Raw genomic sequence first — 15,959 nt, forward strand, 5'->3', positions numbered from 1 at the left:
TGCGGCGGCAAACGGAACTACTTCCTGAGTTGAGAGTTCAACATGCTCCCATGCGTGTTTTAGTGGAGTGGTAGAAGTGGCTCTGTACAATGTGTGGCCGCTTCTAATATGAAATTACTTGTAGTCGCTCCTGTCATCTGTTCATCTGTCGCGTTCTCCGTGTGTCGAGTATGTCCGTGAACGCATCAGTGCACGAGCTGACCCAGCTGATCTACCGCCATTTGAAGGAGCATGGTTTCCACTCAGCTGCAGATGAGCTCCAGAGGCACAGCCCACAGGTCAACACTGTACACACACACACACACACACGTACATATTACTGTTCTAGACAGAAACAGACCTGCAACAGTGTTTCAAGTGCCTCACAACAATGTCACAGTTTGGAAAAGAACATTATCAACCTGCAGAGTGTTTTACATACTTATTCTGAGCATTAGTAGGTTCCTCTTACTGTTAACTGTCACCTACTGTGAAGTAGGCCTGTGCAAAACTCTCCTTTACCTTACAGTTATCATCACACAGAAGTTATGATTCATAAAAGAGGCTAAAGATGAGTGTTTACAGTCATTGCACTGTCTCTGTTGACTCCCACAGATTGTTTTCACTGGTCTTGCTTGTTTTTATCATATATTTTCATTAGCGTTTGTTTTACTAACTGTATTTTTATTTTTTTTTGCAAAGTAGGGCTGCAAGTAACAATCATTTTCATCGGGCGAATACACTTTTTATTATTTTCTTGATAAAGCGATGAGATGTTTGGTCATTAGAATGGCAGAAAATGCTGGAAAATGGCGATGAGTGTTTCCTAAATCCCCAGATGACGTCCTCGAATGTCTTGTTTTGTCTCCAAACCAGAGATATTCAGTTTACTGTCAAAGAGTAGTAAAGACATCAGATAGGATTGACTTATAAGAAGCTGGAATCAGAGAACATTTTCTTTTTTTCTTTCCTAAAATATTACTCAAACCGATTAACTGATGATCAAAATAGTCGATTAATTTAACAGTTGACAAACAGCTGATTCACTGTTTCATCTCTAAGTGCCATCAAGAGCTGTTGATATCAGCCAGTCAGGACTCACTGTTCATTGTGTTTTCAGTAAAATAATAGTGTCTCACATCAAAGTACAGCTAAGTCGATTGATTGATTGTGATTGATTGAGTTGTCAGTAGGCACAAATTATTACATCTAACTTGAAAAACTCTTCCACGGCCTTCTGATTGTCAGAGACAGGTGTGTGTTATATCATTATTAAATGCCTCAATGCATTACAATCAGTTCTTTGGAGACATGAGTGTTATTATTTTCATGAATGTTTTTGTTGCTCTGACCAGTCAAAATATCTGCTCTGAAAAGACACAAACACAAACAAGAGCTCTTGTGCACTCGTGAGACTGTCAGCATAAAGACTGTATAATGTGATGTGTGATTTATAACATCTGATCAACTTTCTGATCGTTGTATGGTTTGATGTTTGGATTTCTGCAGGGGGAGACAGAAATATCTGCGTCGTTACTGGACATCTACAGTTCCTGGTTGAAGTGAGTGTTTCTCAGTTGATGGCAAAAATAAAATCACCTTGATTCAACTTTGTTGGTAGTGATTATGCTAGCGTTTCACGGTATACAGTGGTGTGAGAATGACGGTTATCATACTGGACAGTATTGAACTCTACCATATTTGTGTTGTTAAAAATAGATGCACTTAAATTTATGTCGCAGGTTTCATGTCGTTCGTTCAACCAAAAAGAAATGGCCTTCTATTTTGATTACTTTAAGGGTCCATGAACTGATGATACTTATATTAACTGTGTAATAACGTATACCGTGAAACTCAGATTTTATTTTCTGAGATGGTTACGGCATCAGTCTCATCCCCTTGCATACGTGTGAGTTAAGTATTGTCTCTACTCCTGTCAGGAGCTCAAAAAGGAAAAAGCAGCCAGGCTCGACCAAGAAGTCTAAATCTAAAGAACCGAGAAAGAGTCCAACAAAGGGTATGACTGCTTCTTTCTCACAGCGTGGAATGGATAAACCTCATAATTGCATTGAGTTGTCTCTTCATTTTTGAATCCTACAGTATTGGAGATGTGGGTGGCTAATCAGAGGTCTTTGTCTCTAATTTGTTTCAAGATTACTTAGGCTTTTTCCTTCCACCTAAAAGCTTTCTAACATGTACAGTACCTTCTGTGGAGAGATCTTGTAGTAGGACTTTTATACATTTGGAAAAGGCAGCTCTGCATGAGTTTTTTTTCTCTTTTCATCTTACATCAACTATATCCCGCATCAGCTGCGAAAATCCAACCTCCAGCCACCTCAGACGGCGAGGAGCTGAGTCAGAGTCTACTGCCACAGGTGACATGGAAAATACAACACATACCCACATACATGATGACAACGCTGATGTTTTTCATGCTAAAATAAATAAAACGCATCACACTGCCGAGGCTAAAGCTGATGCCGCCTCTTCTCAGGTCAAAAGTCCCAAGAGGAAAAGCAGCACCACCTCCAAGCAGGAAGGTGCAGCAACAGCATCTCCTGTTGGTAAGTCTGCCGAGATTTACCACAGAAGAAGAAAGGGGTGATAGTTTGGTCGTGGACTTGAATACATGTTTAACCCATTAATATTCTCCTTTTATGTCCAGCCACAGCAAACAAAAAGAAGGAGAAACCTGCGAAAAAAGCAGCGACGCAAAAAAAGGTGATTTTTTTTTTTTCTGTTTTTGGCGCAACCGTTGAGCCACCGGTTTAACAACTGGTCCTGGTTACTAGGTAGAGTCTTCATTTTTGTTTTTCTTTAGACCGTGCCAGTGAAAAGGAAAAAGACTGAAGGAAAATCTGCAGAAAAAGTTATCAAGGCGAAGAAAACAAAAACCCAGACGAAAACCGAGGTCGCGTCCGCTGGAGGAGAAGATGATTCAGACTCTGACAGCAGTTTGGATGTGGAGAAATGGAAGAAGCTGTGCCTGCAGATGACAGGTAACTGTGTGTTTTAAAACCTGAGAGTCGCTGACTGCATCATTTATGTGCAAGCATGAAAAGGATGAAGAAAATGTGAAGATAAGATACACCAAACCAACTTTCTCGTCGCTCTGAGATATCGGCTGTAGCTCACTACAGTACGCAAAGAGTTTAATTGTGAGATATTCCACAAAAATAAAGCAGTTTTACAAGTTTAACAACAAAAACTGTTTGTAATTAGGCCTCCGGATAGTTTTGAGCAGCTATGTCATTATTTCCCAGCGCCGATTCCCAAAGGCACACACTGAAACAATTCAGATATTCAGGTTTGGGACTCCAGGTAAGAAGGAAAATTAGTGTTTTGGGGAGGTTTTCACATTGGAAAGAGACCGAATGAAGGTTGGAGAAAGTTGTGAGGGTTGGAAAATGCGGGACATGTTAGGAGATGAAAGGACAGGGAGAGCTGGGTCCCTTCACCTAAAGGGAGAAAGACAGCCACCAGACGGGACAGCACCACCCACGAACTGCCTCACCCTGGAAAACAGTGATTTCATAGAAACAGCAGCCGTGTGTTTGCCATTGATGTTTTTCTCGCTTAAGCGTTTGTGCCACGGAGTCATGTTTGTTCAAAGTCTTCACCGTGTTTACTCTGTCCACAGAGGCCGATGTAGCCAAGATGGACACCATCAATGCTCTGGACTTCTCTTCACCACAGCCTAAGAAAAGAGTTAGGAAACCTCGGGCAAAGCCTCCCGCGAAAACAGAAACTCCGGTTCAACAGAATACTGTTGAAACAAATGAAAAGTTAGAGGAGAAATCACCCGCAAATAGTATTAAACCCAAGAAGAGCAGGTCCAAAAAGACGGCACCTGTGACCCCCTCTGCTGAGCAAAGCCAAGAGCAAATCATCAACGCTGTAGAGGACGGAGCAGCGGCATCCACTCCTCCCCTGTCAAAACAGACTCCAAAGAAAGAGAAGAGGAAAGCTGTGACGCCCAGTGAAGAAAAAACTGACGAGACGGCGTCTGAGCCCAAGAAGAAGAAGAAGAAAAAGGAGAAGACAGAAGAGCAGATGGAGGAGATGACCAATGAGGCTGGTAAAGATGAAAAAGACAAAGACAGTAAAGTGGAAAAGAAGAATGAAGCCACAGAGCAGGAGTTGGGTGATAAACTTGCAGGGGAGAAGAAAAAGACAAAAGGAACAAAGGGAGAGACCGAAAAAGAAATTATAGATAACAAAAACTTGAATCATGAGGAAAGTGCAGAGCCAGTAGTGCACGAGAAGAAAGCCAAGAAGAAGAAAAATGAGAAAACTGATGGTGAGGAAAAATCAGAACAAATGGTTGAAGATGACAAAGAAAATACAGAAGCAGTGGTTGAAAAAAAGAAAACAAAGAAGAAGAAAAAGGTGAAAACTGAGTGTGAGGAAAATTCAGAGCCGACAGCTGAAGAAAAGAAAGTGAAGAAGAAGAAGAAAACAAATAGTGAGGAACAATTAAAACAAACGGTTGGAGATGAAAAAGAAGAAAATTCAGAGCAGTTAGCTGAAAAAATAGAAGAAAATACAGAAGCAGCTGTTCAAGAAAAGAAAGCAAAGAAGAAGAAAAAGGAGAAAATTGATAGTCCAGAAAATCCAGAGCCGATACCTGAAGAAGAGACAGTGAAGAAGAAGAAGAAGAAAAAGACAGCTGTTAGTGAGGAAAATTCTGAGCAGGCCGCAGAAAACGTCCAAGAACTCACCGAGCAGATTGCTGCAGAAAAGAAAACAAAGGAGAAGAGTGATGGCGAGGAAAATTTAGAGCGGGTGGTTAAAGAAAAGAAGAAGAAAAAAAAGGACAAAGCCGAGCATAATGGGGAGCTGTCGGAGCAGGTAGCTGAAGAAGATGCGGCAACAAAGAAATCAGAGAGCGGCGACAGAGAGGAAGCCGCAGAGCAGATTACTAAAGAGAAGACGAAGAGGAAAAAAGACTCAAAGTCAATAACCGAAGCAGCTGACACAGAGCCACTACCTCCGCCCGATCCTGAGACGCCACAAACAGAGAAGAAGAAAAGTGAGTCATAAAGTCACACCAAGCAAGACAATATGCAGTTTTCTTGTTTTGTTTTTTTTCATGTGAGCTCAAATTCACTTTTTTTTCTGTCCTCACTCTCGCAGAGAAAAGCAAGTTGAAATCAGCCGAAGTCCCAGGAACACCTGCAGCTGCTGCGCAAGACGCCGCAGCAACGGAAACCCTCGACACACCCTCAAGTGGCACCCACAAAAAGGTGTTGCATCACTGTTCGCTTCATGAGTTCAATAAGTCACAGATTTATGCTGCTGCTGTCAAATCAGAACTACATGTTAATGAGGTTTAGTGCCTACTCAGCCGCCTAGATCTGTCTTTAAACTCACTTCTGAAATCCTTCACAGAAAAAGAAATCCTCCGAGAGCACCGAGTCATGAGGGCGCTTCACTCTGCAGAACAGAAGGATGAAGCCAACACATCTTTTCCATCCGATTTATAGTGAGGTTTTAATGTTTAGATTGATTACGTACAAATGTAAAGAGAAGATTACTTTTTCTATTTTGATACTTTTTGTAATCTTTTTTATTCGTTTTATGTTTATTGACTGAGTGTGACGAACTGTGTCACACATGATCTGATTTATGATTTATATGATAATGCCATTTTAATGGCATGTCTATGTAAAAGGGGTTTTTAACTGTTTTTTCAAAATGATGTTCAGTCATTGAACAGAAAGATGTACCTCTTAAAGGGTAACTCCACCAATTTCACAAATTATTTACAGGTCTTTTGGAGTACTGCTGCATACATGAAAAAAAGTGGTATGAAGCCTTTAGTGGCTCCAGAGGAAGCTGCATGTAATCTGATCAATCCTCCAGATATATTTTCATTCTATGCGGTCTTCCTCCTTTTCAAAGCACTGTGCCTCCATTACCCACAATGCAACTTGAAATAAACTTCAAATTTATCAGATTACATGGAGCTTCCTCTGAAGCCACAAAAGGTTTTTACGCTACTTTATTAACATGTGCAGTAGTAAGACCTGTAAACACACTTCAATGTGTAAAATTGGTCAAGTTGCCTTTTAATCACATTCTGTTTGTGTCTCATGATGTCTTCCTGCTACTTACTCAGCTCTTGTGGAGATACCAGAGTAGGCCCTACGTAACATCATATTTTAACCAGTTTTATATTTATTGAAGAATATATGGGAAATGGTTTGAGCAGCCTATTTTGGTATTGGGTTCAATTCTGATGTTTCTGAAAAGCATGTTTTTTTTAAACAAATGTTTTAAATGTTTGATAAAGCCTCCATGTATTCATTGTACAGTGTGCTTTCAATACAAATTAACTTCATAGTTTTTTAAAACACTCTATTTTCAGTTTATGTGCGCAGAGAACGACCTGAGTCATGACAGCATGTTTGTGTGCAGCTTGTCGCACTGGTGTGAGTCCAGTGACACTGATATCAAAACTGACACCTGCTGACACCCAAACAGCCTGCACATACAGAAAAAAGTGTCAGTTAAGGCCTGCCCTATGGGGGTGCTGAGCTTTCCATGCTTTTATTCTGTCCTTGTTGTCTTTTAAAAGACAAGAACGTTTTGTTGAGAAAGTTTTGATGATTATTTCCCAGCAACCAAATAAGATAATCCTTTATTAGTCCCACAATGGGGGAAATTTGCTGATTACAGCAGCAGAAATAAATACCATCAGGTTTAAACAGCAGTAACAAATAATTCATTATTAAAAAGCAGTAGAAACAGTACACATTAGAAACAAAATAATCTCCTGAAATATTTACACTGCTGAACTTTGATGAGAAAATTTGCAGTTTCACACTGAGATGCAGAAATTGTACATTGGAGTAATGAACGATTTAGATATTCAATTATTGGCCTCTAGGTATGAGGGAATATTATTTTCTTGGGATGTTATCACATTAGAAAGAGACAAAATTAAGATGAAGAAGGTTTTGTTTTTGAAGAAGTATTTTTGGGGGGGGGGGGCTTTTATGGCTTTATTGAAGATGTGACAGGAAACGGGGGAGAGAGAGGGGGAGTGACACGCAGCAAAGGGACACGGGCCGGGAGTCGCACCCAGGTCCGCTGCAGCCTAGGCGCTTTACCAACTGAGCTAAACGGCGCCCCAAGATGAAGAAGGTTAAGAGGTAAACAGGAAATGGTGTCTGTCTCTGTCCACTAGGTGGCGCCGCAGCGTAATGAGGTCGGACAAAATACACCACCGAAGAAGAATTTCAACTTCATCCATTGGCTGCTGGCTCCAACCACGAAGGAAGCAAGTGCATTCAACTTGTTTTAGCCATTATTATTAGTATTGTTAATGAATTTAAGAAAATAACAAAATGTGGAGGTTAAACAAAGTTCGCCACAAAGCTGGTCGACTGGGCGGCAGCCTGGAGGAGTTCAAATTAAAGAAACGAGAACACGAGAAAGGTGAGTTTTATCATTGAAATATGTGTTCATGTTGAAGAATGGAGTGTTATGCCGTTGGCAAACGTTGATGATGTTGGAAAGAGGCTGCAACAGTTAAAAGAATCAAAATGGACACCATGAAAAGTTCGCCTAACGTTGTGTGTTAACGTCTGTTCCTCCAGCCAACGGTTAAACTAAAGTCATCCCTGACTGTCAATGTGAAATTATTAAACTCACATTAGCTATTTAACAAAGATAACAGTGAAAGCCCCTAGTCTGTACGTAGCTTTATCACAGCTCGCTACATATCAAAACGATAGCTACATCCTCATCCAGCTGGCTGAATCTTTACCTGTTGTCTTTGATAGCTAACACAGTAACCAGGACATTTTCCCTCAGAGAGGTTCCTGTTTCGCAAGACAGAGATTTCAATCAACCCACAACAACCAGACTTCATTCAGTACAGAGTAATTTACCATGTGAGATTAACATTTTGGGTATGACAATAGGTAACTTTCATATATTTCTGATATAAAACAAATGGTGGTGCCCAACGGATACTCCTGATGTCAGGCTGTGACGTAGATCACTAATGGCAAACCAACATGGGGCCAGTCAATATTAATTTGATAGCCAAGACAATGCAATATCTACACATAAGTAGAGTGCATGAATCCAAGTTTAGATTTACTCATGTTAAGTATGACAGGCACTCTCAGAGGAATGAAGCAGAAAGTGATGTGGTCATTATGTTAACTGCTACAGCCCTGAGACAGGCCCGCAGAGACAGACAGCTCGTGAGCAAGAGACTCCTGCTGAACGAAGATGAGGACCAGCCAGAGGTCAATATGGACACTGCCTCAGGGGAACAGGTGAGACAGATGTCATGATAGATATTGTTTTGATAGATGACATGAAGCTTGCCATCTCAATCTGCCTCTCATTTCCCCAGGACGTGGTCACTTTGTTCCACACACTTCAACACAGCGGGCCGGAGAGGGAGGCCCACCTTAAAGCCTTGAGTAAAGCTCTCCATGACCCGACAGCACAGCTCACTTTCATCAAGTATGGCTGTGAATTTTTATTTAAATGAAGTTGTAACTGTTTGCATCTATGCTTCTCATGTGTCATGTTTGTGTGTAAACCTGTCATCACTGTAGGCAGGAGAACAGCATGCATCTCCTGGTTGGACTCCTCACTGGCTCTAATGCTTCCTGCCGTCTGCAGGCTGTTCGGTGTCTTCATGAGTTGTCTCACTCTTCCCACGCCAACGTAGCACCAGCCTGTCTGCCTGCCACCCCTTACCTGCTCACGTACCTGTCTGGCCAGAGCACCAAGTTCACTGTGAGTATCCGCTTTTACCAGTTTATATAATGATACCATTTAATTATTAGGGCTGTTGATTAGTCTGTTGTTTATTTTCTCCAGTAATCGATTAGTTGATTGGTCTGTAAAATGTTGAAACCTTTTGGCCACAACCTAAAGATATTCAGTTAACTGTCATAGAGGAGTAAAGACACCAGAAATTATTACATTTTTAAAAACTGTTAATTATTAGTTTGACAACAAACCAGTTAATTTATTGCTGCTCTGCTAATTTTTTGGACTTTTTTTTTGTGTATGTTCATTTCTAAAAAGGAGCTGTGTCTCTACACTCTGGGTAATTTATGCCCAGAGAGTGATGCTGTAAAAGAGAAACTTCTGGCCCAGGGAATCATACCAGCACTGGCCAGCTGCATTGAGGTACTCTAACAAGAATCATTAACTTCGATGTCATGAGAAAACCTAATCTTTAATGTCTTCACAGTGCATTGTTCATGTCAGTAAATCTTTGTCAAGAATCAATTTCAATTTCAATTTTTATTTATTTATATAGCCCAAAATCACAATCACATGGGCTCAATGGGCTTTACAATCTGTACAGTGAACAACATCCTCTGTCCTTAGACCCTCGATTCGAGTGAGGAAAAACTTCACATGTTGATCGAAAAAAAAAAACCTTTTAACAGGGTAAAAAAACAATGGAAGAAACCTCAGGAAGAGCCACAGAGGAGGGATCCCTCTTCCAGGACGGACAGACATGCAATAGATGTTGCGTGTACAGAAAAGAGAAACAAATCACAGTTTACAAGTTACATTAACAGAAAGTCTGATACAAGTTAGATCAAAATCTAATTTACAAGAATCAAAATTGAATTTCCCATATAGCCCTAAACTGGTCCACACAATGAAAATTAAGTAATGTTAACGTGTGTGTGTGTGTGTGTGTGTGTGTGTGTGCAGAACCAGAGACATAACCTTGCAGTGGTGGAGGCTGTAGGCTTCACACTCTCTCAGCTTCTCCAGGCCAAAGATGCAGCAGCAAAAATAATCCCGTAAGCACTCTAATGACGCACCAGTTCGTCTCTCTGTTCTCTGCAGTGCTGTTCAACTCACCCCACTATTGTCAGTTCTATAAAAGTCTTCCTCTGCGTCTGCAGGTTGGTCCTGGCCTCCAGTTTGCCTTCACACCTGTTATCAGTCCTAACTCCTGACCCAAAGTTTGGCCTGGCACCTGCCATTGAGTGCGCGTGGTGTCTGCACTACCTCACATGCAGGTAAGCGCTGAAGTGTACTGTCAGCAAGTGTCAGCAATCTGTTATATTCATACAGAATACTTACAATCTTCACTAAAACAATGATCTGTCTCTTTGCTGCCTTTATCTCACTCTAAAGCATGGAGGATAACAGAGTGTTGTTGGCTCAAGGGGCCCTGTTGAAGTGCAGTTGCCTGTTGGTGTCACTAGGTGCTGCTGTGGCTGAAGGAAACAAAGAAGATGGAATGGAGCTGGTAGGAAAAAAAAACTCACTCAAATCCAGTATTTCACAATGTCCGTTGCTTTTTTGACATTATTGGTTGGTTTTGTTTGTTTGTCTACTTCTATTTTCTAACAAGTCATATGTACCATTACTTTTGATAGCGTACTATACGAAGTATTTAGATTGATTTCTTACCTTCCAGGACCTCATTGGTTTCAGATCATATCAGCAAGGGTTGAAAATTAATTTACAGAGACTTGAGACAGGTAATCCATCACAGTGACAATTCAGCCTTCATTTATTTTGTCAAAAATATGCCTTCACTGCATAGTACACACTGGTCTTTGTTTGTACATTTAAGGAAGCCTCCACTTAAAAATTTTTAGAGTCGAATACAGAAAACATGCGTACAAAAATGCATTCACCAGCCATGTTATCACAGGTGGTAGAGGATACTTTTTAAAACTGTCTCAGCTTTCAATATAGCTTTTAATACAGAGTTAACATGGATATTTTGGACTTGTTCTTCCTCTCTAGCTCATCTGTCCTCTGCTGAGGTGCATGGGAAACCTCCTGTCCTCCTGTCCAGTGGAAAACCTGAGCACTGAAGTGGGTGACATCCATGTCGTGGTCGCTCTGTGTGCACTTCTTCAGGCCTACCTGCAGAGCCAGCCGGCCTTGGCCAGAGAGAGTGCCTGGGTGCTGAACAACCTCACAGGTTTGAACAGTCACACTTGATTTCTGCTGAATCTAGATAGAAAACATACTTCTGCACTGATTTTGGGCTTTAAATTATGTATTTTAGGATTTTAGTTATGTAGTCTGAGTTATTTGGCTCAGGGATAGACTCACACCAGCAAAAGTTATTAAGCTTGTAAGCACACCAAAGTAAATTGAACACAAATTGTCAACTAAGGTGAATATAGTTTGGATTCTACTTAAGCAAAAGGCCTTTTGGAACCTGTTGAGCAAGAACTTGTTTGTTTGACTGTACACCTTGTACAAATGCTAAATTTAATTTACCTGCGTGGATGGCTTTGTCATGATGCAGAACATGTTTTCCAAAGTGCAAGTTTTCCATCTAAGTGTAATGTTTGGCAGTAGTTGGGCATGAAGACCTGCTTCCTCTGTAGTAAGAAAACAGTAATTCTAAGGTAAACAAAAACACAACAGTTTCTAAGTTTCAGATGATTATACACAAGTGAAACCATTATCATGAATTTTATATAGATCCCACTAAATTAACATATTAATGTGGTTTGCTCCATTGTGTTTTGTGTCTCGCTGCTACAGCTCACTCCAGCGCTCTGTGCTCTGCTCTGCTGACTCTCAACTTGGTACCAGGACTCATCCAGCTCCTCCCTTTCTCTCAAGGCATCAACACCATGGTCAGTGTAGCAGTAGATGACGAACAATGCGTTTGTTCTGCTTCATTGGAACAATGTCCTTCATTTCTCACCTAAAGTTACACTCCATCTCACTGGTCTGGTCCTTCTGGTTATACTTAGATCCTGAGGGTTCTAGCAAATATTGCCCACAAAAAAAAGGAGTTCTGTGTCCAGCTGGCTCATCTTGGACTGCTGTCGGCACTCTACGCCACACTGAAGATGGCCGACCAAGAGATGGTGACCCTGAGTATGGATGTTCTGTTCATGCTGGTGGTCAGTGGTCCACAGGTAAATATGTGAAACAATGATGCTGCTGTATGGATAACTATATCAGGGAACAAAAGGCTTTTACCAGAGTTATTTCTTCCCCTTAGGTTGCCGAGGAGTTTGTGAAGCAAGGCGGACTTTTACTGATAGAAGCCATTCAGTACAACAGCGAAGGAGAGATCAGACGAAGAGCAACATATCTCCTGGAGCACCACCTAGTGTCCTACTCATCCTATTGTTCGGTAAATACTTCAGCGCAGTTTGTTTTTCCTTTTTTGACCCGTACTAATTCGGCATTAAACAAAGATTGACATGAACTTGTGTTGCAGGTGGACAACACTCCATGTTCTTAACCAGCAGGCGTCAGATTCACATCTATGGGGTACAGTGTGTCACGAAAACAGGAATACCACAAGGAATTGTGTGATCTGAGAAACTACTTTTGAATGTGATCTACTTGTATTTTGATGTCCTCTATCTATAGTGATGTTGAGTCCGCTGTTTTTTGATATGTGTAAATATGAAATATTTTTTTAATACCTGAAACTCAGTACCTCTCACATCTGAGACTGTAACACCTACTTTATCTGACAGAGGACAGGGTTTATATGACTGACTGTAAATATGTAGAGTGAGGGCGATGAAGAGCCCTATTTTTATGGTTTACTATTGATGATGACGTATTTAAGAAGTATCATGTGTTTTGAGTAATAATGACTGCATCAAATGAATTATGAATGAATAAATAAATATTCACTACAAACTGTATTTCAGAACTAGATCTTCTCCGGATAACAACAGCAATTCAGTCAAAATGACTAAATGAGCATATCAAGATTTAAAAAATCTAAGTGTTGGACTTATTTGAACTGTATATTTTTACAGTGCAATAGAAAAAAATACAGACTATAAGAGGAAAGATTTTGTGTTTTTCCTGACATTGAAATGGTCAAATGAAACATAAGTCAGCACCCTTAAAATAATATAATGCCTGCAGGTCCTTGAGCACTTCTGATGTTTAAAGAGACCAGAAATGGTCTATTAAACAATTAAGACAACAGAAGAGTAACCACCAACTTTTTAAATAAAAGATCATTGTGACAGATTTATTCATAAAATAATCATTAGATCAATAGATAATAAAAAACTATCCTGTAAGTGGTTTGTACTTCTGTCGACACCCTCTTGTTCAAACAGAAATTAAGATTATTGACATCACAGGTGCAAATAATAATAATAAACTTTATATACAGGGCTTTCCACTATGACACAGACTAGCCAGCCATAATACATAAGTAGCCAGCCGGGGCAGGGGGGGGGGGGGGGGGGGGGGGGGGGGTACGATCTTATACACTGGTCTTAAATGTAATAATAATAATAATAATAATGTAGTAATAATGAATAATAATAACACCACAGTTATATTTATTTTCATTTATTAAAACTTGGTAGTAAACTAAAATAAAAATACTCTGAAGTAATAACTTATAAAACAAATAATAGTCTCAGCCTTTCTCAAGCATTGTTCTATGCTGTCTTCACAAAATCAATTTCCAAACAAGTACAGACAACTGAGGAGTCAAGTTTAACATTACTAAACAAAAGTCCAGAAAGCTACCAGCACTTCAGAGTCATTTTTTCCAATAGTTTTATATACCCATTTCCCTCTTTAATCATCTTCACTATTGTCACTATCTTCCCATTCAGGATCAGAGTCCATGCCCAGCTCAAAAAGGGCCCTACTAAGATTCTTCTTGGTGCTTGCAACACCCTCTCCCTCAACCTGGACCCTTTTATCCATTAAGCCTTCCTCTTCATCTTCTTTCTCCTCAATGAGATTGACTTGGGTTCCAGTGCTGATGAGTGTTGGCATGTTGACCTCAGCATAATCTTTACCCCCAACTCTGGGAAGAGTCTTGAGAGATGGGAGATTCCTGGTGTGTTTCTGTCTCCACAGCTTGGTGGCTTCATTTAAAATCTCTTGACACTCAGGGGATCTTCTTCCTGGGCCATTTATGGAGATGTGCAGGAGGGTAGAAAGCATGTCATTTTTAAGGGTGCTCCTCAGTCTGGTTTTTATTATTTTAACAGCACTAGCACCCCTTTCTACCACTGCATTAGAGAGTGGTTGACACAGGCAAACTGTAGCCATGTCAACAATGAAGGGAAAGGCCTCTTTCAGGATAGCTTGCTCCTTGACAATTTTTTTCAGGATGAAAGCTGTCGGAGAGATATCTTCACCTTTCAGCACATGGGTTGGAACTCGCCAACCTGCCATGACATATTTAAAGTTACTCCATTGTGCTAAAGCCTGGTCTGTGTTGAACTGCAGTTGCTCACAGATAACTTTAATGTGATCATCTCCATAGTTCAGGAACTGTACATCTGTGCTCTTTGGGAGGCAAGTAGGGTCAAAGACAGAGAAGGCCTGGAACACAGGGCAGGCCTCCTTGAAGCGATTATCCAGGTTTTTCACAAGCTCTGTGCTGTAGCTCTGGACCAATGTTGTAAGAAAGTGCATGATTTTAGGATCCTTTTCACCACTGAGTTCTAAAGCTGCATATGGACCATCAGAAGCAACATGGTCACTCAGGTCTTTGACAACATCATAGTTGGTCTGGATATCCTGAATCATAGCTTTTGTATATTCAAGAGATGGCTTCAGACATGAGTAACATGTGTGGTCTTTTTGAAAGATCTTGGACAACGTGTTCAGGTGAGGTAGCACTTTGTTAAGCATCAGTAGTGTACCAACAAACTTAGTGTTGTTCATACGTTGTAAGAGACCAGCTGCAGTTGCATCATTATCTTGAATGTCTCTGAAAGTCTGGAGTAGTGGGACTAAATGTTGGCCAACACTGGCAACAGCTTTGCCTGTTGAAAGCCACCTTGTGCGACATGCTTTCTGCACTTTAACACTGAGCTTTTTGTCCAGCTTTTTCCCAGCTTCAACATCCAACTTTCTTGTGATTTTACAGGCCTTTACAAATGCTGCAGAGTGCTTTGGGTATTCAAGCCATTTCCAGACTTGTTTCAATGTTGTCTCAACAACCTGAATGTACTTTACAAAGTCATTAGTGTCCCCACATGCCAGTGCAAGACGGTGGTTAATACAATGACTTCGAATCATAATTACTGCGGTCTTCTTCAGGCGTACTCCAACCCCTGATTTGGAACCTGTCATGACACTTGCGCCATCTGAACCAAAACCACAGAGATTCTGAGGAGGCAATCCACATTCTTTCAGCTCCTCAATGATGAGCTCTGTGATGGTTTCTGCATTTGCAGATGGACTGTTTTCAAGCACATCCTTGATTTCCAGGAAGTCAAAATGAGTCTCTCCATGAACATCAACATAACCAATGTAAATTAGTAACTGCTCCATCACAGCAATGTCAGAGACTTCATCCACTAGAATACTATAGTATTTGGCATCCTTAACTTTTGAAATAAGTTTCTTTTTAATCAGCTGGCCTAAAAGTAGTCTCATATTTTTCTGGCTTCTTTGGCTTCTTTGTTGAAAATGCTTCATTTCTGAGAGCCCCAAATCCTCTTCCAGTTCTAGGAGAGATTTTAACTTGCAGTTTGCCACTTCCTCCTTGCCAAGCCAGTACGTGGAAAGGAAAGAGTTGGTTGTGACTGTGTCTCTTGCTTGTTTTGCAGACTGATACTGAGCAGCCAAGGAGGAATGTCTTCTCTCCATCTCTTTTAGATAGGTTTCCTTGTGTGTATTGGATATGGCATGTTCTTTAATGGCACTCTGTTTGAAATTTATGGAGGCTGAGAGGTTGAATGTTTCCTGTTTATTAAACTTGTTAGAGGAATTGTGGATTCTGCAAAGCAAGCAGAACATCCCCTTTTCTTCAATGTATATCAGCCACCACAGACCTGTCTCTTCTGAATAAGCAATGTCCTTATTAGTAAGCCAACTATGTTTGAACAGGGTCTTGCCTCCCTCCTTAAGTCTAGACAGCTCTGTACTTGAAAGAGCAGAGCACACACCTGAGCAGGTGTAAGAAGAGTGGAGAGTCTTGCTCTTCATTGCCTCTGGAAAGTACTCTTCCAATAGTGTGATGACTTCAGAAGGAGGGACAATATTCTTGT

General features: G+C 40.7%; 2 protein-coding genes across 3 annotated transcripts; both read left to right on the forward strand.

Moving 5' to 3' along the window:
• LOC115568751 (axoneme-associated protein mst101(2)-like) lies at positions 1-6,335 on the forward strand. Of its 2 annotated transcripts, none has more exons than XM_030396320.1 (10): positions 1-278; positions 1,489-1,541; positions 1,923-1,996; positions 2,290-2,354; positions 2,474-2,543; positions 2,645-2,700; positions 2,801-2,978; positions 3,620-5,011; positions 5,116-5,225; positions 5,371-6,335. In XM_030396320.1, the coding sequence occupies exons 1-10, from the start codon at positions 171-173 to the stop codon at positions 5,401-5,403; spliced, it is 2,139 nt and encodes a 712-aa protein (XP_030252180.1). In that variant the 5' UTR covers positions 1-170; the 3' UTR covers positions 5,404-6,335. The 2 variants fall into 2 exon arrangements, with proteins under 2 accessions (XP_030252180.1, XP_030252179.1); XM_030396319.1 differs by having other exon boundaries at positions 2-278; positions 1,920-1,996.
• Positions 6,336-7,217: 882 nt separating this feature from the next.
• On the forward strand, positions 7,218-12,623 carry tmco6 (transmembrane and coiled-coil domains 6). Its single transcript, XM_030396333.1, has 13 exons — positions 7,218-7,422; positions 8,167-8,273; positions 8,354-8,466; positions 8,562-8,745; positions 9,040-9,144; positions 9,685-9,776; positions 9,882-9,998; positions 10,117-10,231; positions 10,738-10,918; positions 11,494-11,588; positions 11,709-11,876; positions 11,963-12,097; positions 12,185-12,623. Exons 1-13 carry the CDS (start codon positions 7,332-7,334, stop codon positions 12,206-12,208), a joined length of 1,527 nt encoding a protein of 508 aa, XP_030252193.1. The 5' UTR covers positions 7,218-7,331; the 3' UTR covers positions 12,209-12,623.
• The last annotated feature ends 3,336 nt before the right edge of the window (positions 12,624-15,959 follow it).

This window comes from Sparus aurata, chromosome 18, assembly GCF_900880675.1.
Source record: "Sparus aurata chromosome 18, fSpaAur1.1, whole genome shotgun sequence".
Taxonomy (NCBI): Eukaryota; Metazoa; Chordata; class Actinopteri; order Spariformes; family Sparidae; genus Sparus; species Sparus aurata.